This window comes from Nyctereutes procyonoides, unplaced genomic scaffold (assembly GCF_905146905.1).
Source record: "Nyctereutes procyonoides isolate TBG_1078 unplaced genomic scaffold, NYPRO_anot_genome, whole genome shotgun sequence".
Classification (NCBI taxonomy): Eukaryota; Metazoa; Chordata; class Mammalia; order Carnivora; family Canidae; genus Nyctereutes; species Nyctereutes procyonoides.
In genome coordinates this window covers 17,850,362-17,875,768 of record NW_026575082.1, presented here as the reverse complement: position 1 = coordinate 17,875,768, position 25,407 = coordinate 17,850,362, and the positions used below count along the sequence as shown (strand labels likewise).

Here is a 25,407-nt window from a genome sequence, read left to right as displayed (position 1 = left end):
CTCACATTTTACTAAGGACTTCCTGGGAGCCCTCCCTAACCTCTCTTCCTACCTACCACCACCCACACCCTGTAATGTAGGCTTTGTGTGCACACCACTGTTTAAAGTGACTGCAGAAGTGACAAGCACAACCTTAGTTATATAAGGAAAATATTTACACAAAGACCATGGGTTACACGAAGACAGACATACAGCCTGGCATTATTTACCTAAGCATCACACTGCTGTGTGCTTGACATTGTTAAAAATAGCAGCTCACATTTATTTAGTGTTAACTGCACGCCAGGCCCTGCATAAAATGCTGAGGCATTGGCTCCTTGAAACTTCCCACACTACCCCGCTGAAGGTATTATTGTCATTCCTGCTCTACAGAGGAGAAAACCAAGACTCTTTGAATAACTTGCGCAGTGATTATTAAAAATTTGCAGCAAAGGGGCTCCTGGCCGGCTGAACGGGGAGGGCATGCGACCCTTGATCTCAGGGTCATGGGTTCAAGCCCCAGGTTGGGCGTCTAGCTTACTTAAAAAAAATTTGCAGCAAAAACAATTGCTTTCCTAGGAGAGATCTTCTATATCCTACAGTTTCTTATACGTTTTAATCAAGTCTCAGTTGCCTTGCGTGGAACCACTTGGTTGATTGCATGCTTCGTACCAAATCTAGCATCTTCGACATTTAAATTTGTACAGCCATAACTGAACATGTAGGAAATACTTAATATTTATAGGAGAGGTTTGCTTAAAACAGTAAAACTCAGAAGCAACGTGCGTATCCAGTGATTGGCAACTGCGTAAATAAATTGTGATACCCTCCTATTATGGGACAGTGCACAATTTAGATCATGATTGGAAGAGTTTTTTTTTTAAGATTTATTTACTTGAGAGAGAGAGATAGAGCATGTACGTGCAGAGCAGGACGGGCAGGGGGAGAGAGAATCTCAAGCAGACTTCCGGCTGAGCATGGAGCCCAGCGTGGGCCTCAATCCTACAACCGTGAGATTATGCCCAAGGCAGAAACCAAGAGTCAGATGCTTAACTGACTTGCCACTTAGGTGCCCCGATCAGAAGAATTTTTAACGACATCACAAAAATCCACACGTGGTAAGTTAAAAGGTGAGTTAACTTTTATGTATAAAATAGTCCCGGTTACTCACACATTTAGTCATTTTCCAAAATGTCAACAATTGCCAGGCATCATGTGTGCAAAGTGCTCGATTCAGCACTTAGCCTCCAGCAAGTAGCAAGTACGCAATACAGTCCTTCCAGTACAGTAAGTACACACACGTGAAGTCATTGTTGCTGACATGATCTCCATAATTAGAAATAATGTTATTTATAATAACAAATGGAAGGGTGTGGGGATTTTTCCCTTTTAGATTTTTCCATTTCCCAAAATCTCTTCTAAAATGTACCTACCCCTGACCAGGAGGTAAAATATTAGACTATTACATGACCAGACTTAAGCATAGGCAAATTCCATTTTAAAACCTTTTAATTGCAGAGTAAAACATTTTCCTGCTTTCCCAATTTTCTGTGGGCTAGTGAATAACTATTTCTTGGAGTTTAATACGTGTTTCATTGGCCTTATTTGTGGTTTTTGTAATATCCTGCCATTATTTAAATTTAATACATTCTCTTTAAAATTCCCAGACCCTTAAAGGCAAAACTTCCACCAGCAACCTTTCAGAACAAAAGTAATGAAACTGGTTACCATTTATTGAGCACCTGCTGTGTGTCAAATAGGACCACTGGGTGAGAGAGATAATATTAGTTCATCTTACAGAGAAGGGCTCTCAGGCTCAGCTGCTACGTAGCAGAAGTTAGGACCTAATCTCTCCATCATGGGGACGTATACAATATTAACAAGTATGGAAGCACCATATAGGAGCAGCTTTTTATTAATACATTACATAATACATTACATACAAAATAAGCCACTGTGACCATTTTTAGGTGCCCAGGCCAAGAGCATTAAGTGTATCCTAGACACATTCTGTAAGAGATCATTTCCTCCTCCTCATTATTATTGCCAAGTGTGTCCATGCTGACGTCCCACATTCAGACAGGATTCAGTCCTTCGAGGCTGAGGGACAAGCAGACAAAGGGGAATGGATTCAACAACCACAAGGATGTGATCCAGAATAAGCAAGGCATTGCATAACCAGCCACCTCAGCATGGGAACATTCACCCCAGGCCAGATGGCGTGGGCTGCTTGGAAGGCAGAGCTCTGAGCTGAGTGGAAGTTCTCTGTGGGGTGTGTGTGTGTGTGTGTGTGTGTGTGTGTGATGCAGACATGCATGGGAATGGTTTAGCTCATCACCTTACCACTACCAAAGAAAAATTAGGAAGAAATAATTCCCTTGAAGCCCTCAGCGACATGAGCAGCTCTCTGGGTGGAAACCATGACACCTCTAAGGCAGGCACTACCTAGAAGATGAATTTGGAAATGTTGTAATGTCTCTTACCAGTGCAACCGCACATGGCAGCCATGTGTGCTCTTACTCAACCTTCATTAAGCGCCTGCATGGTGCAGACTACCACACCTAGTACTGGAAACAGACCCTCTGGAGGCTCCCAGGTTATTCACGGGGTACAGGTAAGTACACTGGGCATTAGAGCCACAAGACATAGCAAGGCCAGTCACTTCCACTGCAACACACGCGTCCAATCCATTCCCTCCTCTCCGTCTCCATGGCCCCCACCCCTTTTTCAGATTGCCATCATCTCTCTCCTGCAACGCTGCAAGGGGACACTAATTGGACTTCCCGTGATCAACTTCCATGCACCCCCAGCGTCATGGCACTCTCCTATGTGTTATGGACAGAGCTGTGTCTCCTTAAAAAAAAAAAAAATCACAGGTTGAGGCCCCAACCACCAATGTGACATGGGAGACAGGGCCTCTAAGAAGGTAATAATGGCTGACCAATTTTATAAGGGCGGGACCCTATTCCGACAGGTCTGGTGTCCTCATAAGACAAGAAAGAGACATCCGAGAGCTCTCTTTCCATGTGCGCATGGAGGAAAAGCCACAGCAAGATGGTGGCCAACTACAAGCCAAGAAGAGAGGCCCTACCAGAAACTGACCCTGCTGGCACCTCAATCTTGGACTTCCAGCTTTTGGAAATGTGAGCAAATAAATGCCTGGGTGGCTCAGTCAGTTAAGTGTCTGCCTTCAGCTCAGGTCATGATCCCAGGGTCCTGGGATCGAGCCCCGTGTCAGGCTCCCTGCTCAGCGGGGAGCCTGCCTTCTTCCTCTCCTGCTCCCCCTGCTTGTGCTCTCTCTCTCTCTGTCAAATAAATAAATAAAATCTTTAAAAAATAATAACAAATGCTTGTGGTTTAAGCCAGCCAGCCTGTGGTACTTTGCTATGGCAGTCCAAGCAGGTTAATACACTATGGTTTCCTACTATACTTTAAAGTAAATCCAAACTTTGCCCCAAGTTTGAGAGGTCTGCACACTTCTAACTTCCTTCTTGCTCACTAATCCTCAGCCCCATGGCCCTGCTTTCAGCTTAAGCAAGTGCGGGCTTTCCCACCTCAGGGCCTTTGCACATGCTCTTCCTACTGCCTGAAATGCTCTTCTCCCACTTGTCTGCATGCCTACTATTTCTCATTCTTTAGATCAACTCAACTTCAAGAGCCACTTCCACTGATGCTATTGAAGAAGCATCTGCCCTCTTCATCCTGCTACCACTAGCCTCTCAAACACCTCTCTCTCTTCCTGGCGTTTACCACAGTTTCTAAATATGCATTTGCTTTTCCTTATCTGTCCTCTGCCTCTCGCACCAGGCCACAAGCTGCACAAGAACAGAGTCCCATCTGTGTGAATACTCCGTGCCTATCGTCTGGTTGCCACACAAAGATCTGGGGAAGGAACAGATTAGCTTTCGGTAAAGCCCTCAAGGACATCTCAGCCATCTCTCCATAGTTCCTCCCCAGCACGCACTGAAAGGCTTCAGACAGCCGCTGGATGAAGGAGGAGAGCTTTGACAGCAATGGTAACAGAACAGGAACTGCCCCGTGCAGAAGCTGCACACCCCGGAGACTCTTCAGGAGTCTCACTGCTGTTCAAGCCCATCCAGAACTTACTGCCTGAGATTTTACTACATACACAGAACTAAAGCAGCCCGAGGTAAGGTAGTGGAGTACGGATGGGGTGCCCCGATCTTCTGTGTTTATCACTATGACCCCAGCATCTGGCAAGTGTCCGCCACACAGGAGGCGCTTCTGCCTCTGTCCTGAGGGGGCTCACAGCAACCGACAGCCTGCAGGCCAGACTCAGCCGGCCACCTGTTTTTATAAATCCAGTTTTATTAGAACACCACCTTGTTTGTTCCTTTACGTACCGTCTAGGCTGCTTTGACCCCACAGTGGAGTTGGATAGTTACGATGGACAGGGCCTCAGAGTCTAAAATGTTTACTATCTGGCTCTTTACTGAAAAAGTCTGTTGACCCCTGGACTAAAGCAAAAGATAATAAGAGTCAGCAGCAATGTGTGGTCGATGTCAAAGGCCCACAACCAGAGGATATCCGTATCGCCCTGGGTAAACCATGCAGGCTTTGGGGACACGGGGTAAACCACCAGGTGTGGTGGTCGAACAACATCCCTAACAGAGGTGTCCTATTGATCGGGGATGGTAGTGTCTCAGGTGCTGCCAGCTGTGTGACTGCAGAGGACACATGCCTGCCCACGCCTGTGGGACGACACGCCACCCTCTCCCTCGGCCCGGGAGGAAGCGGTGCACCCAGTGCGGGACTTTGCTATGGGTGCTTACGATCATGGTGTCCAAGCCAATGTGACCAGGTGTTAGAGCATGAAGGCAAAAGATTGATCACAATTTTTTTTTTTAAGATTTTATTTATTGATCCATGAGAGATGCAGAGCCCGATGTGGGACTCAATCCCAGGACCCCGGAGGTCATGACCTGAGCTGAAGTCAGATGCTCCACCACTGAGCCACCCAGGTGCCCTTTTTCATTCACTGAGGACTTAGCATTCCAGGACTTTTCTGGTCACATGATTGTTAGAAAACAGTCTTATTCAGCTTCTGGTTAAGCTGAGAAGCAATATGGTTTATTTGAAAGAATATGGGTCTGGATTCAAATCCCAGGTCTACTAGTCACTAATTTATGACTTGGGTGGGTTATTTAACATTTTGGAAGCTTATTTCTCCCATCCTTTAAAGAAGAGAAAGGGGTGGGGGGTAGTTACGTTCAGATACTGTGAGGGTTTGTCTAGATCCCTCCTGGTTGTAAAGGCCCCAGACGCAGCCCTGTGGACGCAGATACAGGTATGCGTGCTGGTTTCCACTGGGTTCTTTTCAGAGTCCTTAAGAGGCAGGGATTTGTACAACAAAGACTCAAAGACTATCCCCACCACAGAGGAGGACTCTTCAGTCCCCTCCTCCTCCTCCCCAGCCACCTGCTCCTCCCAAGGAAGGGGCCTTGATACCATAGAGCTCAGAGCCTGCAGCCCTAAGGGAGGTCATGTTACTCTGCTACCTGAGTTTGAAGTTCAGCATAGTGTGTGGGTTGTTTCCTCCTTACCACCTCTGTGAGAGCAACAGCCAGGAGGGGCCCTGCCTCCTGGCAACAGTCCTCCTCTCTCCCTGTTCTGTCCCTGGCCAGACAGCTGTCTGGTTAGCAGACTCCAGACTTTCCTGCAGGTCTGCCTAAAAACGAGTGCCGGGTATAGGGAGAGGGGAACAGTAGGATCCGAGAGGCATCATTTATACCCGAGCTTGATTTGGGTCTTTTCCTGCTCTGAATAAAGTGGGGCTTCATTTTCCATACCGTTCATTCAGCCCTCTTTGGTCATAAACCCCCAAAGACTGAACGGGTAAGGAACAGTTTCCAAACATGAACCCTAACACCCATCATTTTTCACCTTTATAGACCTGGCTACCAACTACCTACGAAGACAACGAATGAATGATACCCTCTTTCCTTTGTGGGGGAGGCAGTAAGGGAAAGAGAGAAAGGGAGCCCAGGTAAAAAGAATTCTTTCTGCCCTTGTGATTAAAGTCTGAAGTCAGTAATAATAAAAGCACAAGGTTTTGCTATCACAAGGTTTCTAGATTTCAATGAAGGAAAGCCAGGGACAAAAAGCTGAGTTTTGTCATGGCTCGGGTGGGATCTGTGTGCAGACACAAAGGGAACTCAGAGGCTGGCAAAGGCCAAAGGTCCCCAGTCAATGACAGCTTTGTTTTAGGACTTGATTCATGTCCAGCTTAGAAAGGAAGATTCACAAAATTCATTTTTGTTCATTTGACATCATTGGTTTCATGGCTCTTAAAGCCCTCAGTAAGAAAGGGTATTTCTAACATGTGTTTTTCCTCATTTCCTTTGCCTATTATCTTTTAAATATTTTATTTATTTATTCATGAGAGACTCAGAGAGAGAGGCAGAGACACAGGCAGAGGGAGAAGCAGGCTCCCCGTGGGGAGCCCGATGCGGGACTTGATCCCAGGACCCTGGGGTCACAACCTGGGCCAAAGGCAGACGCTCAACCACTGAGCCACCCAGGTGCCCCTCCTTTGCCTCTTAATATTATTACTATGGCTGTTGTTGTTGATAATGCAAAGTATTTAACATGATATAATAAATTTATGCATTAGATTTCTTTTTTTTTTAAAGATTTTATTTATTTATTCATGACAGGCAGAGAGAGAGAATGGTAGAGACAGAGGCAGAGGGAGAATCAGGCTCCATGCAGGGAGCCCCGACGTGGGACTCGATCCAGGGGCTAAAGGCAGTGCTAAACCGCTGAGCCATCCAGGGATCCCATGCATTAGGATTCTATGTGTCCTATACTAGGCATGTTTTTATTATATGTTCTATACTAAATATAATAAATTACAGCTCCAGCCGGAGAATCCATGATGCCATCAGTGATGCCACTACCTGGTATTCTTGCTCTTGTGTAACTCTCTCCCCATGAGAGTGGGCTGGACATATCTTGCTTTTCTTCCCTCCTGCCCCCATAATACCTTGCTTTTCAACAACCTAATATGACAGAGGTAATGGGATGTTTTATCCATGATTAGGTTACAAGAGGCTATGACTTCCTTCCAGCCAGTCCGCTTGCTCCCCTTCCTGGCTTTGATGAGGCAGCTGTCCTATGGAGGGAGGGGTTCCCATGGCAATAAACTGAGTGGCTTTCCAGACAACAGTCAACAAGGAACTGGGGTCTTCAGACAAACAACCCTCAAGGAAATGAATTTTGGATATGTACAGCATGGTGACTAGTTACCAATACATACTGTATATCTGAAAGTTACTCAGAGTAGATCTTAAAAGTTAGCACAAGAGAAAAAAATTCTAAGTATATGAGGGCGATGAATGTTAACTAAGCTTACACTGGTGATCATTTTACAATATATGCATATATCACATCATTATATTGTACACCTTAAACCAATACAATGTTATATGTTAATTATATCTCAGTGAAACTGCAAAATAAATTTTTTTAAGGTGGGGAAAGGAAATGAATTTTGCCAACAACCATGTGAACTTGGAAGTGGATCCTTCTTCAGTCCGGTCTTCAGATGACACCCCAGCCTGGGCTAATGTCTTACTTGCAGCCTTGTGAGAGACCCCAGAACAGAGGACACCGTCAAGTGGTGCTGGATTCTTCACCCATAAAAACTGGGAACTAGAGCAGCCCGGTGGCTCCGTGGTTTAGCACCACCTTCAGCCCAGGGTGTGATCTTGGAGTCCCGGGATTGAGTCCCACGTCGGGCTCCCTGCATGGAATGGAGCCTGCTTCTCCCTCTGCCTCTGTCTCTGCCCCTCTCTCTCTCTCTTTCTCTGTGTCTTTCATGAATAAATAAATAAAAATCTTTAAAAAAACAAACAAACTGGGAACTAACAAACGTGTTGCTTTGAGCTGTGGCATTTTGGAGTTGTAAGGAAGGACAGAGAACTAACACACATGTTATTAATTATGAATAATAATGATACTTTGGCAAGATTATCTCCAAGTTATTTTGAAGAAAAGTCCAATCTAAGAGGCAGCAGAAATCTTCTCTGTAATCCTAGTGAGTCCAGATACCTGTCACACCCTGCTTGGAATCTGCCCAATACTCTGCAGAGTAAATCCAACAGTTGTAATTAGACAATCTCATGAAGCAATAGTAATAAAACATATCTAAGATCTAGATTAAATTTAAACTTTACTCAGTTACCAAAACATGACTCTACTGCCCCTAGGACAAACAGGGTTATATTTTTTATTTCCTCCTAAACTGAAACCTAGGAAGCCTAGAAGCTTTCGCTAACTCCTATAAAACTAAGGATGTCACCATTGTGGGGACAATCAGCCAAGACCTTTCCTCAGGACAGAAAAGGCTGGGTCACAGCTTCCTCCTCGGCTCCTCTGATGGCCCACCACAAAGGAAGCCAACGACCACGTCGTGCCATACAACTCTGATGGCTACTGTTGAGAGGTGCAGGGAAAGCCCAACACTCTGACTTCGCAGAGCAGGGCAGGTTCCTCACCATCCTGGTGAAACAGAAAGGATTTCTTGGTGCTATGGTCCCAACTCTCTATGAGCTCCCCAACATTGTCTAGCAAGGACGATGACTTCTTGTTAATAAGAAGCATCCCCTGGGATCCCTGGGTGGCTCAGCGGTTGAGCCTTGGGCCCAGGGTGTGACCCCGGAGTCCCGGGATCGAGTCCCACATCGGGCTCCCTGCAGGAAGCCTGCTTCTCCCTCTGCCTGTGTCTCTGCCTCTCTGTGTGTCTCTCATGAATAAATAAATAAAATCTTTAAAAAAAAGAAACCTTTAAAAAAAAATAAAAGAAGCATTCCCTTACAGATCGCTAGGCATCTTTCACACTTCTCGCCTCTCACAATCGTCGTGCGCTTATTCTGAGACATGTGGCCAGGCACTGTCGTTGCCATGCTTCCAAAGAGAAAAGAGGGGCGTCGAAGCCCCAGGTTATTCAGCTTGGTAACGTCAGGTTGGATCCAAGCCCTCCGACTGCAGAGCCGAGGGTGTGCTATGTGGATTGTGCAGTACAGTCAACACGTGTCGAGTCGGACTGGAAGCACCTGCGCCTGCTTCCCTGCTACAAGCATCCACTGCTTTCACACCAGCTTAGAGCACCATCAGTCCTGAGAAAAACCAAAGCGCAAGAAATGGGGGATCTGGCAAGCAAAATAAAGCAAACTTCGTGATCTACAGATGGATCTACCCTAGGCCGAGGAGTGGGGAGACTTTACATGCTCCCCAGTGTAGATCATGTGAGAGAGTATTTAAATCAACAATTATTTCCTCTGTGTTTTGAGCTGGGAACATGAGAGTCACAGGGATGACTGAGCCCTTGGGGTGGCTGGAGGGGGGGAGACTTTCAGGAATGAGGAACAGCTGAGGTGAAGACGGAGCAGCAGACAGTGTGAGGCACCCACCCACCCAAAAGATTTAGGGGTGCCCGAGAAGAGCTGGGGCAGGGCAGGTTGGGGTCCTCCGCCCCGGCCCATGAGGGCTTGGCCAGGCTCTCTGTCAGGGAGTGGAAGGCACCAGGAAAGGTGTCTGCAAGGAAGGAACATGATCTGCACGGTGCTTCAGGAAGATTAACCCGACAGAGGGGGTGTGTGGGTGGCCCGGAAGGTGAGAGCCAGACAGGGAGACCGGCCAGAGGTCACCCTGGACACCGAGCATCGCCCATCATGGTTTTGTCATCTGTAAAACCAAGGAGTTCGGGTCATATTACCTCTGCAGCCACATTCAGAAACAACACCCCTTGTGGGAACAGAGCTGAAGAGCAATACAGGCCCGAGTTAGGGTGGTGGTAAAATGTGTTCAAAATTAAGACCGGGTGGGGCTGCCATTCTTTTGTCTGGAAAACTAAGGAAAAAAGTAAACAAAAGACTAGAACTTGTTCCCATAGGATAATAATACCAGAATTCCCTCAGATGTTTACTTTAGAGACTCAGCCTCAATCTACAGCATATTTTATAATAAATACTGAAAGTCACCAGGGAAAAAGCATTGTTGTTTGTGCAGTCATGCTTCATTCTCAGTTGGTGGGGACAATGGCCTTATTTTTACTTCATTACTACTGCCTCTATGATTAGGTTTAAAAAAAAAAGATTTTATTTTTTTATTCACGAGAGACACAGAGAGAGAGAGAGGCAGAGACACAGGCAGAGGGAGAAGCAGGCTCCATGCAGGGAGCCCGACGTGGGACTCAATCCCGGGACTCCAGGATCACGCCCTGGGCTGAAGGCGGGAGCCAAACTGCTGAGCCACCCGGGGTGCCCATGATTAGGTTTTTAAGTTATATTCATGCTTGAATATAAAACCATAGGGGTCTTACAATTGATAGCTGCCTGAAAGGTGAAATAAAAAATAAATTTGTCGAGTTAAATTAATTTTAATGTTTGAAGAGTCACCAACCTACTGATAAATTGTGACACATTTAATGTAACGACTACACCACGGGGGCACCTGGGTGGCTCAGTCGGTTGAGCATCCAACTCTTTTTTTTTTTTTTTTTTTTTTGAGCATCCAACTCTTGATCTCAGTTCAGGTCTCAATCTCAGGGTTGTACGTTCAAACCCCACGTTGGGCTCCAGGCTGGGCATGGAGCCTACTTTAAAAAAAAAATAAAAAGTTAAAAGACTACACTACAGAAAGACATAAGCATCGGCATAATTTTTCAGAAATAAACATAAACCTTAAAACTTGCGATCTACAAAGAGACCGTTTATATTCTCCCATTAAGAGTCATTAGGATTGCTTGTTTGAGTAGAAGGGGAAGTAGAAGGGGCAGATACAGGTCACTGGAATAATAAACACACAGGGAAAAGAGTACTCTTACTAGAAATCAAAGAAAGGCACACAGATGAAAACCAAGACACCATTTCATGCTTTTAGGTTAACAATATTCAATTACTACATCTGGGTGTTGACTAAGGTTGAATCAATGAATTCTCTCTCTCTCACACTCACTCACACACACACACACACACACACACACACACACTGCTGCTGCTGCTGCTAGCACTGAAACTGGCACATTCCTTAGGCATGAAAACAATATAGCAACATTTTACACACCAAGAACACTAAAGAAATATTTATAACATTTGACCCAATGATCTCATTTATAGAGACTCTTCCAGTATAAACAAACAAGTAAAAGAGCTATTCACACAAAAGTTTTAATTGTCATGGTAAACTATAAAAAGCAGGAACAGAAAACACCTGCAAGCCCAACGGGATAATGGTTCTATAAATTACAATTTTAGGGTGGCCTTTAAAAATGACAGCCATAGAAACATAGGAAATGTTTTCAATACAACTTTCATTCATTTTTTTAACTGAACCATTTCTTTTGTTTTTGTTTTTTTTTGAAGATTTTATTTGAGAGAGAGAAAAATATATATATGAGCAGGGGGGAGGGGCAGAGGGAGAGGGAGAAGCAGGCTCCCCACTGAGCAGGGAGCCACAGACATGGGGCTCCATCCCAGCACCCTGGGATCATGATCCGTGCCGAAGGCAGGCGCTCAACCACTGAGCCCTGCCCCCAAATTTCTTAAGATTTGTCATGGGGGTGAAAAATTGCATCAGGGTTATGACTATGCCCACCCACACTTCCCTTATGATCATTCTGTCTTTGCAAATGACTATAAAACCAAAAACAGCAGCATGAGAGCCAGTGGTTGGCTTCATCCAGAGATGGTGTCTGTGGTCAGAGAAGGGATGGCTTGCATGTCAGGGCAGGAAAGATGAAACCTACCATGTTTACTCCTTTGTGTCATTGTACCTTCCACATTGGTAAACACAAGATTCCACTTCTCTCCTAATGATCATGAGATGCCATGAAATCTGGTCTATGTCCATTCTCTTCCCCTAAGAGCCCTTGCTGACCTACACTACGTGTGGAAGGAGACCTCAAGCCAGTGACCTTCATGCACTAAGGACAACAGACCTCAAGAACCCTGGGCACAGGCGCAGTGACAAAGTGATTTTCCTCATCCCTTGCAATCTGCATCATAAAGGTCTGGGGCTTCTACTGAAAATCTGAACCCTCATAAGACTCCCTCATGGCACTCTTTTTATGTGTACATATATTTTAAATTTTCCAAATATTCATATATAAACATATGCCAAGGTTTAAGTGGGCACTATGTAGGATTGATACATCAAGTATGACTGGGGCACCTCGTGGATATTTTTCTAGACACTGTCATGGTTTCATGAATGCCTGCAACTGGTCAACAGAACCTTACTTTTCATTCCATTTGAAAGCACCTTTGCAAGTTCTGGATCCCGGAAGTCTAAGAGATGAGGGCTACATTTCATATTTAATCACTGTCTCCTCTGCTTAGAGGATTCAACTTAGATTACAAACTCTTCCCAGACAACTGAATTCACACCCAAAGTTCTGGACTAAGACCATACTGCAAACATGTGGTTAATATTTTATATGTCATTTGGTAACACATTTGGCTTGAACCACCTCCAGAGTTTCCTATAGACAGTGGGTAATTCTAACGATCTGTTCTGGCTTTCAGATCTTGGACAGGTCAGTTAACAGGAGTGCCCGACGTTTCTATGTATCTGATAGTTATAAGAACTTATGATAACACTTATAATATAGAGCTGCTGAAGCTCCCAGGGTTTTCATGGGATAATGTTGGTAAGCGTTCACAAGAGAAGAGACTGAGCTTGATATGCGTTATCTTAATATCATTTGTTGAAGGTCAAATTATCATCCCCATTTTACAGGTGAGGAAATGGAGGTTGAGAGATTAAGATCTTTGCCCAAGCACATATGGGTGGTAACCGGGATAAAATTCCTTGTCAATAGTCTATGCTTTTTTTTTTTTCCCAAAGAGTATACTTATTTACTCACAAGAGACACAGGAAGAGGGAGAAGCAGGCTCCATGCAGGGAGCCCGACGTGGGACTCGATCCCAGGACCCCGGGATCATGACCTGAGCTGGAGGTAGACACATAATCACTGAGCCACCCAGTAGTCTATGCTCTTAGTCACAACACTCTGTGCCTGAACTGTACCTATTAATATCTCTGTAGCGTGAACTGGGGAAGAGACGGTTAATGTAACTTAATTTGAAGAAACAAATAACTAAAAGACATACAGTTAAATCTGTGCTGGAGCTAGAATGGGTGGGCGCCCAGCCATCTGACATCATCCCCTGATTGTGACACTCGGGGTGGAAACTGTGAAAGGGGAAGGGCATGAATCAGACACACCACTAGCAAGTGTGTGTTACCCTCTCAGGAGAATTTCTCCACCCTTACCTAGAGTCCAGGTCTCTGACTTTGTAGGAAATGCCTTTTGCCCTCTGATTGCCCTGTGCTTCTCTTCCATCTGATTGCATGGAGAGCAGCAGTCCTTAGGGCTCCCTGGTTTCCTCCTGGCCTCCACCCTGCTCCTTCCCCACCCAGACTGGTCAGGAGGTTTTCCAGAGATGCCTTGTGGCAGTGCTCTTGAGCACAGCTCCTAGGACAGCAGGACCCAGCAGTTCAGCTGCCATCTCTTTTAAATCTGACTATGGAATACTAGAGAATTTTTACTTAAAGATCTTTGGGGGCAGCCTGGGTGGCTCAGTGGTTTAGCACCGCCTTCAGCCCAGGGCCTGATCCTAGGGTCCCAGGATCGAGTCCAGCCCGCATCAGGCTCCCTGCGTGGAGCCTGCTTCTCCCTCTCCCTGTGTCTCTGCCCCTCTCTCTCTCTCTCTCTCTCTGTGTGTGTGTGTGTCTCCCTTGAATAAATAAATAAAATCTTAAAAAAAAAATAAAGAACTTTGGCTTTCAAAAAAAAAAAATATGATGACCACTGCCTAGCCCATTCTCCCAAGGAACTAAGAATGAGAGATCATGTATGTGATATTGTGATCTATGAGAAAAAATATGTATTTGATCATCCTGTTCTTGGCACAGAGCTCCTTGGAATTTCCCTGGGTGATGAGAGTGATAAGGTTCTTTTGTTATGTTAATGAGGTGACTTTTGGAAAGCACCAGCTAACCTAAGGATGAGGGGGAGCAAAGGGACTGGAGATTGTGTTCCATCACCAATGGCCAGTGAGTTAATCAATCATGCCTCTGTAATGACGTCTTCATGAAAACCCAAAAGGAGAGGGTTTCAAGTTTCAGGGTTGGTGAACACAGGAAGTTTCGGGGAGAGTGATCCGCCTGGCGAAGAAGGCAGAGATTGCCCTGTGCTTCTCTTCCATCTGGCTGTTTCTGAGTCATATCCTTTTGTAATAAACCAGTGATCTAGTAAGTAAGATGTTTCTGGGTTCTGTGAGCTGCTCTCGCGAATTAACTGAACGCAGAAAGGGGGTCGTTGGAACCTCCAGTCTATAGCCTGCCTGTCATTAGCACCAGGTGATAAGCCGGACTGGCAGTTGGCATCTGAAGTGGGGAGTGAGGCAGTCTTGTGGGACAGCCCCAAACCGGTGGGATCTGATGCTATCTCCAGGTAGCCGGTGTCAGCATTGTGCTGAGCTGTCCGACACCCAGCTGGTGTCACAGAATTGCTCGCTGTGCAGAAAACCCCCACACAGTCGGGACTGGGTGCAGAACCCTTAATGCAACTCACCCAAATGCCCACAGCTACTGCAGCCACCGACCAGGGCGGGCAGGAGGGGCTCACTGGCTCAGCTGGCAGGTAATAAGAAAGTGCATCCCCCATAGAAGATTTAAACCAACCAAAGAATGATAGTTTTTATTACTTTATTATCACCATAAATGGATAATGTCAGTGATAAAATACTCCTCTCAAAAATCTTTTTTTTTGCTGTAGTTACCGCTCAGTTTTCTGCTTTGTTTTCTTTTACCACTCTGTTCTGGTAACATTAGAAGTGTCAAATAAGCACTTTAGAAAATAACTGATCCTATAATCAACACTGGATTCTATGGAAGCTAATTCTGAGTACTTCTAGTCACAAGGCATCCCTCACCCCCTTACCGAGGATGGTGAAGTCAGACACCGCTTACTGTCTACAAGCTTAGTTCACCGCCCACCACCATGACTGTGTACCTAAAAGGGAAAGCTGTGGCTACTTTTTGTTAACACATTATATAATTAAGACATATAATTAAGACATAGAGGTGCCTGGGTGGCTCAGTGGTTGAGCGTCTGCCTTTGGCTCAGGTCGTGATCCCACAGGTCTGGGACCAAGTCCTTGCATTAGGCTCCCCTGCAGGGGGCCTGCTTCTCCCTCTGCCTGTGTCTCTGCCTCTCTCTCTCTGTGTCTCTCATGAATGAATGAATGAATGAATAAATAAATAAATAAAATCTTTTTAAAAAAAAGACATAAAGGACCATATTTTCTTCTTTCTCCTCTAATTTCCCAAAGATAAAACATGCTATTTTTTGCTACTTAACTAGAACATAAAAATTATTTGAGGAAATACCCAGAAGATACTAATGTTTAATGCAAATAAGGACAGCCAGCTCAGATAGGGATGACTAATGCAGGCCTTGCACAAACACATATTCCGATTTGCATTTTAAGAGAAAACATTAAAAAAAGAGAGAAAACATAAACCCGTAGAAGTATACAACACTGATGAAAACATCAAACTGTTTTGAGGTTTTAAGGAAGTACCAATTAAATAAGCTTTCCACCCCATTTCTTAAAAAACATGACCCCAGGAAAAATGCCAATTCATCCCAGAACTTTCTTCTTCGGGTGACATTTTTTCTTCTTCAACATTTGCTTCCCTTTAAGGTTGGGGTGCCTTTTGGGAGCTTTAGCTCGGTGGTCAGGTCTTGGGTTTGGCTTGGCAATGCCTACCCCACTCTCAAAGCCATGATAAAGGGAGAACTTTTGCCTCAACTCTGAAGTGAAATAAAATGTAAGCCAACCAACCAAACCACATTTGAATATTTTTGTTCTTCTGCATACCTCCTTTCTCCAGAGACCCAGACTTCAACCCCCATTTCTTGCATGGACTTTCTTGAATCCAACTGGACTCATGACACGGAAAAATTACTTCTTCAACCCCATTGTAATCACCATACTATTTATAACTTTTATCCTACTATTACTAATGCTTATATACTTATGTAATATTTAACATGTGATTTAGGTGAAGGTGTACTGTAGAACTCTGAGTTGAATTAGGAAGATCAGTCCTGTATTTAGGAAACAGAGCTCACTATAATTGTCCCTTATCGGTCTGGGGAGGAAACAGGCTCTGTTGTTCAGAGGACTCTCTCCTCATCTTCAGCCAGTCTACCTCCCATTCCACCTCTATTCCTGAGAACACTCTATTTCCTCAACTGGCCATCACAAACCAGTGTTAGGGATAAATTTCAAAAGGAGCAAATCAACCTGTCCTAAACTTTGATATTTCAGCAAAATAATCCTCCTGACTTCCCAGAGCTGTCTAAGGAGGACAGAAAGACAGGCAGGCAGGCAGGCAGACAGAAAGAAAGAAAAAATTAATAGAAGAATAAAAAGAAGAGCACCAGGAATAAACGAGGGGCTTGAATAACCCATAAATCAATGTAACCAAATCAGAAATCAATATGTATGTATAGTGCACAACCCAAGAAGAAACTACTTACAAGCCTTTAAACAAACACCATAGATTTGAACTTCACATATTTGGAGCTAATTAAAATCTTTTCATAGCATGTGTTTAAAAGCAGTCTGAAAAAACCATGCTCCGGATTTACCTAACATTTCAAAGTTGTGATACAGGCCTTGTCATCAGTCAATGAAAAGCCAAATTACATGCAAGACCCAAAGTTAGTTTTTTGGCCACAAGAGAGGCCACCTCTGAGCACTCCTCAGCCAGACTTGCCTAGCAGGTCTATCCCTGGGCTCACTACTGGGCAACACCCCAACCCAAACCCAAAGGCTGCACCCTCCCTTTTCCTCCTGCACCTTAGAGCTCTGGCTATGGTGAATTTGTCTCTTGGCTCTCCCAAGTCTAAACCTCAGGCACAGAAAACAATGCTGCCCCAACCCCGACGCAGCTACTTCTGCATATGTTATCACATGAGATTTACAGATTACGGATGCTAGTCCCTGTTTAAACTCTTAGGCTGCCAATAAAAGAGGCCTCCTTGGAATGACATTCAAATTTGCAGTCTAGACCAGATACAAAATACACTTTAATGTTCAACACATTCTGACCTCTGAATTCATGGCTCTCGAGAAATGGCTGTGGTGGGTCAAATAAGAAATCTGTGAGACTAGTCAGGATGTCACGAGCTGTGACAGATGGCGTGTGTCGTGTGCTGCTGCTGCGGAAATAATGAGTCGTACACGGCATTGGAAACTGGCCTGGTCTCCCTGTTGCCCACCCCTCGTGGCAGGTGGCTCTGCTCCCCATCCGTTCACAGGTCCGTGCTCACACACTCGCCAGGGCAACGGGGCCCTCTGGCCCTTTCCTACAGCCTCCTGCAATGGCTTTTTCATTTGCACTGGAACTTACTGTCTGCCCAACCTGTTCTTTGTATTATTCTCCCTTGGCTGGTGCTTGGTGTTGTAGAAAATAGTAAATTTTAAAGGCCCAGGACTCTCACTTCCCAAGTGGGGGAGAATCACTTACCACTTACAACCTGGGGCACCTTGGGGAAAATTATCCTCACTAAGCCTCCTCAGGTACAAAATGAAGGTAATGCCATGTCAAAATTCTCCAGTTGCCAAGGCCACGCCACTGCGCTGGGTCACGGCATCCCCAGCACGCCCACAGCTCATTCTGGTGCAGGGGGAAGAGGCTGGAGCCACGGTCCCTGCCAGATGGGAGGCCTCGGGAAAGCTCCTTAACACTACTGTTCCTCAGCTTGCTCATCTGCAAAATGGGTAAAATAGTAATGCCTGTGGCTTAGGATTGAGTGTCTACTTTGGCTCAGGTCAAGATCCCAGGGTCCTGGGATCGAGTCCCGCAGTGGGCTCCATGCTCAGCTGGGAGCCTGCTTCTCCCTCTGACTCTGCCCCTGCTTGTTCGCTCTCTCTTTCCAAAAACAAAAAAAAAAAACAAAACAACAACAACAAAAAAAACAAAAAAAAACCTGGTATCAAGCCAGGCCCCCGGGAAAGGCACAAGAAATATTAGCCATTGCCCATCCTATGTGGGAGGATTAAACACCAAGAGAAGAAATGTGTGACCAAACTGACACTTCAGGAACAGCTGAGAAGCTACTACGGCCCATTCCTGGGCTCAAATTCACCTTCATCTGAATCATTGATGGCCAGGGGAATACCTAGCTCGTAACCTGCTGTGTCACCCTAGTCGTGAGAGAAACATTAAATATTTTACTCTCCCAGCTGCTCACAACAAAGCAGCCCGGGTGTCTCCATTACCTCCTTTTGCAGATCTCCTGAGCAAAGAGGAAACCAGTTACAAAACTCAGGCTCTGGAATTGAAAGTATGATATTAATAGAACACCTTATGGTCCATATTTTTGTATAACGGATAAAAGCGGGTTTTTTTTTTCTTCTGAAAGAGAAAGTGTTATTTTCAGAAACAGAAACCGTCTTTACATCTGACACCTCCGCCACAATATACGGTGTGGATCTTGCCAACAAGAGACACGCTATACCTGCCAGCCCAAAATAGTCTCTGTTGTTTATCAACAATGTGTAATTGTACATTGGAGAACCTCGAGCCGAACGTAGTCTTCTGTCCACATATTACACATCCATCAGAACTGCTTTATTAAACTCTCCCTCTGAAAGCCTCCTGTTTAAGTAGGAAAACTCACATATTACACAACCACGTCAACATCTGGGAAGGGAAAGGTTACCAAGACCATGGAATCGTCTCTTTTTTTTCCTACCAAGATCAAAATTCTTGATAAAATTTCCAATGCTTTTGGAAATTTCACATCGACTGCTTAATCAAGTTAATCCTTGATTATTTACACGTTTAATGATTGATTTCTTCACTATCTGTGGATCCCAGGCTGGGCTCCCTCCCTGGTCAGCTGCTTGGCCTCACCTGTTTACACAGGCAAGCTCCCAGAGGGAGTTTTTAACTTTTAACTGTTTAAAGAATGGGCAGGAGTGGTCAATACCCTAATCTTTTCCAGGGCTTAAATACAGAGAATCCTTCCATATGCTTTTAGGTACTCTGGACAGGGTCTCAGTGATGCTCAGCCCAGAACCCGGGAGCACCTTGCTGGGAGTGAATGCCAGATTCCCGGGCACCCAGGCCAGCTCCTGACCCCGCTGGGGTTGGAGCAGAAACCACCCCCTGGCCGCTGAATGCAACCTGCAGCCCTGTGCTGTTTGGCTCACTGAGGGTTTCTTGTTTGTTGAAAACTTTAATTAGTTGCATTTAAAAATCTGTTCATTTTGCATAAAAATCCAGATTTCCAAATTTTCTTAAATCGGGAAATCTGGCAACACTTGGGCAAAACGGCCCCCAGTGGGGGCAGAGGAGCAGCTCTCTTTCTGAATGATGCGTACTGCACCCCTCTTGCTATGGTCCTCACCCAGCCAGCCTGACCCTCCCTGGTCCTTGCAGGAGTTGAATTTGGGAGAGGCAAATACCATCACTCTTCCCATTTTACAGATAAGGATACAGAGGCTTGGAGGCTGGCGATTTCTTTTTTTTTTTTTTTTTTTAATGATTTTAATGGCTTTTAATTTTTTTTTTAATTTTTTATTTATTTATGATAGTCACACAGAATGAGAGAGAGAAGGGCAGAGACATAGGCAGAGGGAGAAGCAGGCTCCATGCACCGGGAGCCCGACGTGGGATTCGATCCCGGGTCTCCAGGATCGCGCCCTGAGCCAAAGGCAGGCGCCAAACCGCTGCGCCACCCAGGGATCCCGGCTGGCGATTTCTTAATGTGCTTCAACTAGTAAGCGGCAAGCTGGAGTTGCAATCACAGTTGGCTTCACTCCAGAACTGGTGTGTTGTAAGGACCTCGCTCCATTGCTCACTTGTCCCCTTTTAGCAAGGGAATTAGCATGTCAAAGGGCAACAGGGACACATCTGGGTAATTTTCAAATTCTCTATCTACAAGAGAGAAAGCACCCTCTAAACTTAATCCTTAGGGGGTGCTCTGAATTCGAATACAGATGGGAGCCACAGATTTGCCACAACTTCTTAGAAAAGTAAAATTATCTGCCAAACTACAGACTGGTTCCACATTACCAGTCTTGGTTGTGGTTGACCCATATCCACCTGCCAACTTTTCACTCCATTTGCTTTACTCTTACCTCACTCTGGGTGTGTTTCCCTCTGAACCATTTGAGGATCAGCTACTCCACATCTCTGTACCCCTACATGCTTTAGGCGTAAACTCTTTCATTCCCTTACATAATCATAATATAGCCATCAACTTCACACAATCCAATATTAACATGCTAAAATATTCTTATTTTATTACTGACTCCACAATGTCCTTTACAGTATTTTTCCTCCAGGCTGAGATCCAGTCCAGAATCGGTTATTACTTTAAATGGCCAAGCCCTTTAATCTGGAACATTCTATTTTTTTGGTCACTGATGTCATTCATTGATGACTGAAGTCTTTAAAGAATACAGTCCCCACCCCACCCTTTTTTTTTTTTTTCTTAAACAGAGACTTCCTCTTTTGGGCTTTGAGGTTTCCTCACCATTGAATCCAGGTCATGCGCCCTTGCTGGAACAATAGCATAGGTGATGCTGGGTCCTTCTCAGGACCTCGCATCTGGAAGCGCATGATGCCCTCCACCCCTCACTGGGGATTTAACTTTCATCACTTGGGCAGAGTGTTGTCTGGTTTCTCCAGCGTATTTTTTTTTTTTAACTTGTAATCTGCGGGGAGACATTTTAAGATGACGGGAACATCCTACACTCTATCAAAATTTCTTCCTAGTTGTGGCATCCATTGGGGATTCCTGCCCAATCCCATCTTGGCTATAATGGCTACAACAGCATGACTCCCCACTTCCAGCATGCCCTTCACCTTCCTCAGCCAGCCTGAACATTCCACTGTCAGCAAAGGCTCCCCTCTTCCCACTTACTTGTCTATTTATCAGCTGGTTATCAGTATGGAAGCCTATTTTTCCTAATGGTTTCTAATTCCTTACAATCAGTGTTCAAATTGCCCAAGGTGGGCAGCCCGGGTGGCTCAGCGGTTTAGTGCTGCCTTCAGCCCGGTGCATGATCCTGGAGATCAGGATCGAGTCCCACGTCGGGCTCCCTGCATGGAGCCTGCTTCTCCTTCTGCCTGTGTCTCTGCCTCTCTGTCTCTCTCATGAATAAATAAAATCTTAAAAAAAATTGCCCAAGGTGTGGCCAGTGGGAGTCCCTTCAAGCTGGCATGTATGTCTTTGGGAGGCCGTCATCATTCTTGGAGCTTTTCCATACTTTGCATCAGTAACAAGATGTTCTAGGCTCACTGCCCCTGTCCCGCCGCAGCCTGTTCCTTTCAGTGGCGGAAGGACATTAGAGACCAAAGTCTGGGCACTAGATGCACTCACTGCTACTGGGGTGTCTTTACTTCTTGGCACTTTGGTGGACAGAAGACATATACACACATATGTACACAAATACACATACAAACACAGGCATGTTACAGGAGAAGGCTTCTGCATGTACATATTTCAGAGACTGAGCTAGTGCCAAAACCTCTAATCCCACCTGATCCCCACAACTTCTCTCACCTCTTACCTGGATGTGCCTTCTCCCTCAGTGAGAAACCGGGCTCCCCAAACAACACATCGACTCATCTGCTCAACGTTAACATCTAAAAATGGTCTCGGAATGGCTCTGCCAATATCGCTACATAAAGCCACTAAAATTATTGAGGATGTTTTTGGTCTTTCTCCCACATCTTGTCTAAGACTCGGTATTTATGGCAAAATCCTGTGTTCATAGCTCCTTGGATTCTTCCTCTTTTCCTCCCTTTTCATCATGCTTGTGGTATTCACTTGAAAAGCAATTGGGTTCATTCATCTCATTTCATTTTCCATCTTAGGGTTTTTTCCTCCTTCATCTTTTATTGATTTAAATTTAGTTTTTGAATATGTAGAACGTTAACATGCTCTTGAAAGCCAAAACACTGCAGAAAGGCATACTCAGCCAAGTGGCTCTCCCTCACATATCCTCTTCTTTTCCCCACCCACTCCTTGTTGGTAATTAACTTCATTGATTCCTGTTTATTATTCCTGTGTTTCTTTTCATAAAAATAAGCAGATATATGTAGTTCATATTTCTCTCTCTTTTTTTAAATATCTATTTATTTATTTGAGAGAGAGAGAGAGAGGGGTGTAGGGAAGGGACAGAGACAATCTCAAGCAGACTCCGCACTGAGCGTGGAGGCTGACATGGGACTTGATGCCACGACTGGGAGATCATGACCTGAACTGAAATCAAGAGCCAGATGCTCAACTGACCAAGCCACCCAGGTGCCCCCATATTCATCTTTCTTGTACAGAAGCAGAAGACATATATTCTCCTTTACACTTGCTTCTTTTATTTACTATCTCCTGGAAATCACTTAGAAGCCACTTTTCATGCACTGTTTACAAGTAGAGAAACATTCATGTATGTGTACAAATCATTTCCCTGGAAGACTTTTAAAAGAAATCCATAGGGGCACCTGGGTGGCTCAGCAGTGGAGCACCTGCCTTCGGCTCAGGGTGTGATCCTGGAGACCCAGGATTGAGTCCCACATCGGGCTCCCTGCATGGAGCCTGCTTCTCCTTCTGCCTGGGTCTCTGCCTCTCTCTCACTGTGTGTCTCTCATGAATAAATAATAAATAAAATGTTAAAAAAAGAAAAGAAAAGAATAGAAATGTCAGCCACAGAATTATTCACTATAGTAATATCATCATTAATAGTCTCAGGGGGTTCACATTTCAAAAACAATGACTATGGGGTAAGGCCTTGGGTGGATGGACCGTCTGAGGAGCTTCTACCTCTGTACCTGTCCTAGGTCTAGCCAAAGGAAAAGTCCTGTCCCCAGGACCCCGCCAGCTGGGAGCAGGGCATGATGGGCGGTGCCCACTCCAGAAATGCCTGATGACCCCCTCCCATAGCCAGCCTCTCTCTACCTTTACCTTTTCTCTCTCACCTTCCCCAAGCTGAACACTGTTGTCCCTTGAGGGAAAAGAGAAGCCAGTGGCTTCTGCAAGATACAGCCCATGAGTAATGCACATTCTAGAGTTTTTATTTCTCGACCTCCTGCAACAGCTTTTCCCTTTCATGAAACTCTAACAAAATACTGTCATCCTCCCCTTGGTTCACCACTCTATCACAAAAACAAAAGTTTAGTGCCCAGAAGTTGTTTCTTAAGAGAAATGTACCTAACAGAAATAGGTATTATTCACACACCCCGTATCTGGATTGAATGGATTCTAATGCAATTGCTCCTCTACAATTGAAACACTGCTTCTGTCCTAGAGAAAGCATTTAAAAGGATCAGTATGTCTAACTGGAATAACATGCTCCAGAATCAGTCATCACTGAGAATTTTTATTACCATAAGTGGAAGAAGTCATAAAAATATCTACACCTTCCCAGATGGGCAGTTTGTGGGAAAAGATTTTCTCCAAACAAGAGAAAATAAGACGATTATCCAGCCAAAGAATCAGCTGAATCATCCCTATCCTTGCCTTTTTTTTTTTTTTTAAGAGACAAGAGTAACTGTGTTGCCTATGCTTCAAGCAATTGTTAGATTAAAATGAATGGCCTTTCTGGGGACACCTGGGTGGCTCAGCAGTTGAGCACCTACCTTCAGCTCAGGGCGTGATCCTGGGGTCCCTGGATCGAGTCCCACATTGGGCTCCCTGCATCTCTGCCTCTGTCTCTGTGTCTCTCATGAAAGAATGGAATAAAATCTTAAAAAAAAAAAAAGGCCTTTCTGGAGGTCCTCGAGATAGTACAAAGTAGTGGAGAAGGACCTGCACTCTGGTGTAGCCAGCACCAGCTGTATGACCTTAGGCAGGCTGTGTCCCCACTGGGGCTCAGATTTTCCATCTGTAAGCAAAGGTTCTTGACCAGATTGCTCATTCTGAAACAGGACCACACATGAGAATCCCATGGAATGCTTCTAAAAACAATAGATTGCTAACCCAGACCTGAAACTGGACTGAGAAGCAGGGGTAGACTGACCTCAGGCTTTTCTAGAAAATGTCTGAGATCCCTTCGGGCATTACACTTCCTAATTTCATCAAATTAAAAACATGTTTTTCCCAATTAGACTTTTTAAAAAATAGTTTTAGGTTTATAGAAAAATGGAGCAATAAGTACAGAGAATTCCCATCTACCCTCTTAGCCCTTTGCCTTGTTGCCTGCGACTAACATCTTGCTTAGTACCATATATTTGTTACAGCTGAGAAGCCAATATTGATACATTATTATCAACTATTAACTAATGTCTATAGTTTATGTGACAGTTCAGTCCCTGTGGTGTACATGCTAAGGGGCTTGACGCACGTACAATGACATGCATGTTTCCTGGTTTAAATAACCCCTTTAGGAAAAATTAGAGAGGGACACAAACCATGAGAGATGCTCAACTCTGGGAAACAAACAGGGTGGCTGGAGGGGAGCGGGGGATGGGGTACCTGGGTGACAGGCACTAAGGAGGGCACTTGGTGTGATGAGCACTGGGTGGTATACTATACATTGGCAAACTGAATTTAAATAAAAATAAGTAAATAAATACCCCCTTGAATAGGACTTGCTCTTGAGAGGGGGGGTGCACACAATAAAAGGCAGCAGGAGAGAGGGAAGTTGGCTGATACGCACTGATCCTGAAGTTAGGACAAATCAGAGATATTTACACAGAACATGGGTGTAATGGCCATAAACACACCATAAACAAATCTACTTTTTTGCTTTTTCACTTTTCCCTTTTATTTTTTTTTTTTTATTTTTTTAAATTTTTTTTTTTTTTATTTATTTATGATAGTCACAGAGAGGGAGAGAGAGAGAGGCAGAGACAGGCAGAGGAAGAAGCAGGCTCCATGCACCGGGAACCCAACGTGGGATTCGATCCCGGGTCTCCAGGATCGCGCCCTGGGCCAAAGGCAGGCGCCAAACCGCTGCGCCACCCAGGGATCCCTCACTTTTCCCTTTTAAAAGCACTTAGCTTTTTCATCTTTTCCGACTGGGTGGATCACTGTTACTTAAACTACCAAACCCATAGGTATTTCCGGATACGTAATGTGCTTCCCAGATTTGATCAATCACAATGACTTTAGAGCCTTAAATTAGTTTTCTTAAGAACTCTAAGAGATGAAAAAAAAAAGAAAAAAAAAGAAAGAACGAACGAACGAACTCTAAGAGATGACAACCAGGCATTGATAGAAATTACTTCCCTTGGTCCAAAGATAATTGGTACTTGAAATTCTATAAAATTCAGAAGTCAAAACAATGAGAATCTTAGGGGCAATGAAGCTTCTTGAACATATACTTTTGTAGTCATTCAGTCATTTCCTGAGGGATAAATGCCAAGGACAGA

General features: G+C 44.7%; 1 protein-coding gene across 4 annotated transcripts in view; it reads right to left on the bottom strand.

Moving 5' to 3' along the window:
* The window catches only part of LOC129514523 (phospholipid-transporting ATPase IC), a 125,457-nt gene that overhangs the window by 64,543 nt on the left and 35,507 nt on the right, over positions 1 to 25,407 (bottom strand). Inside the window, exon 1 of one of the 4 annotated variants that reach the window (XM_055333141.1) lies at positions 8,819 to 9,119. The exons of the other annotated variants lie outside the window; for them this stretch is intronic. Coding sequence (XP_055189116.1) covers positions 8,819 to 8,832 — 14 coding nt within the window. The 5' untranslated portion in view covers positions 8,833 to 9,119. Of the gene's footprint in view, positions 1 to 8,818; positions 9,120 to 25,407 lie in introns of those variants that run through there. 4 annotated transcript variants of the gene reach the window in all.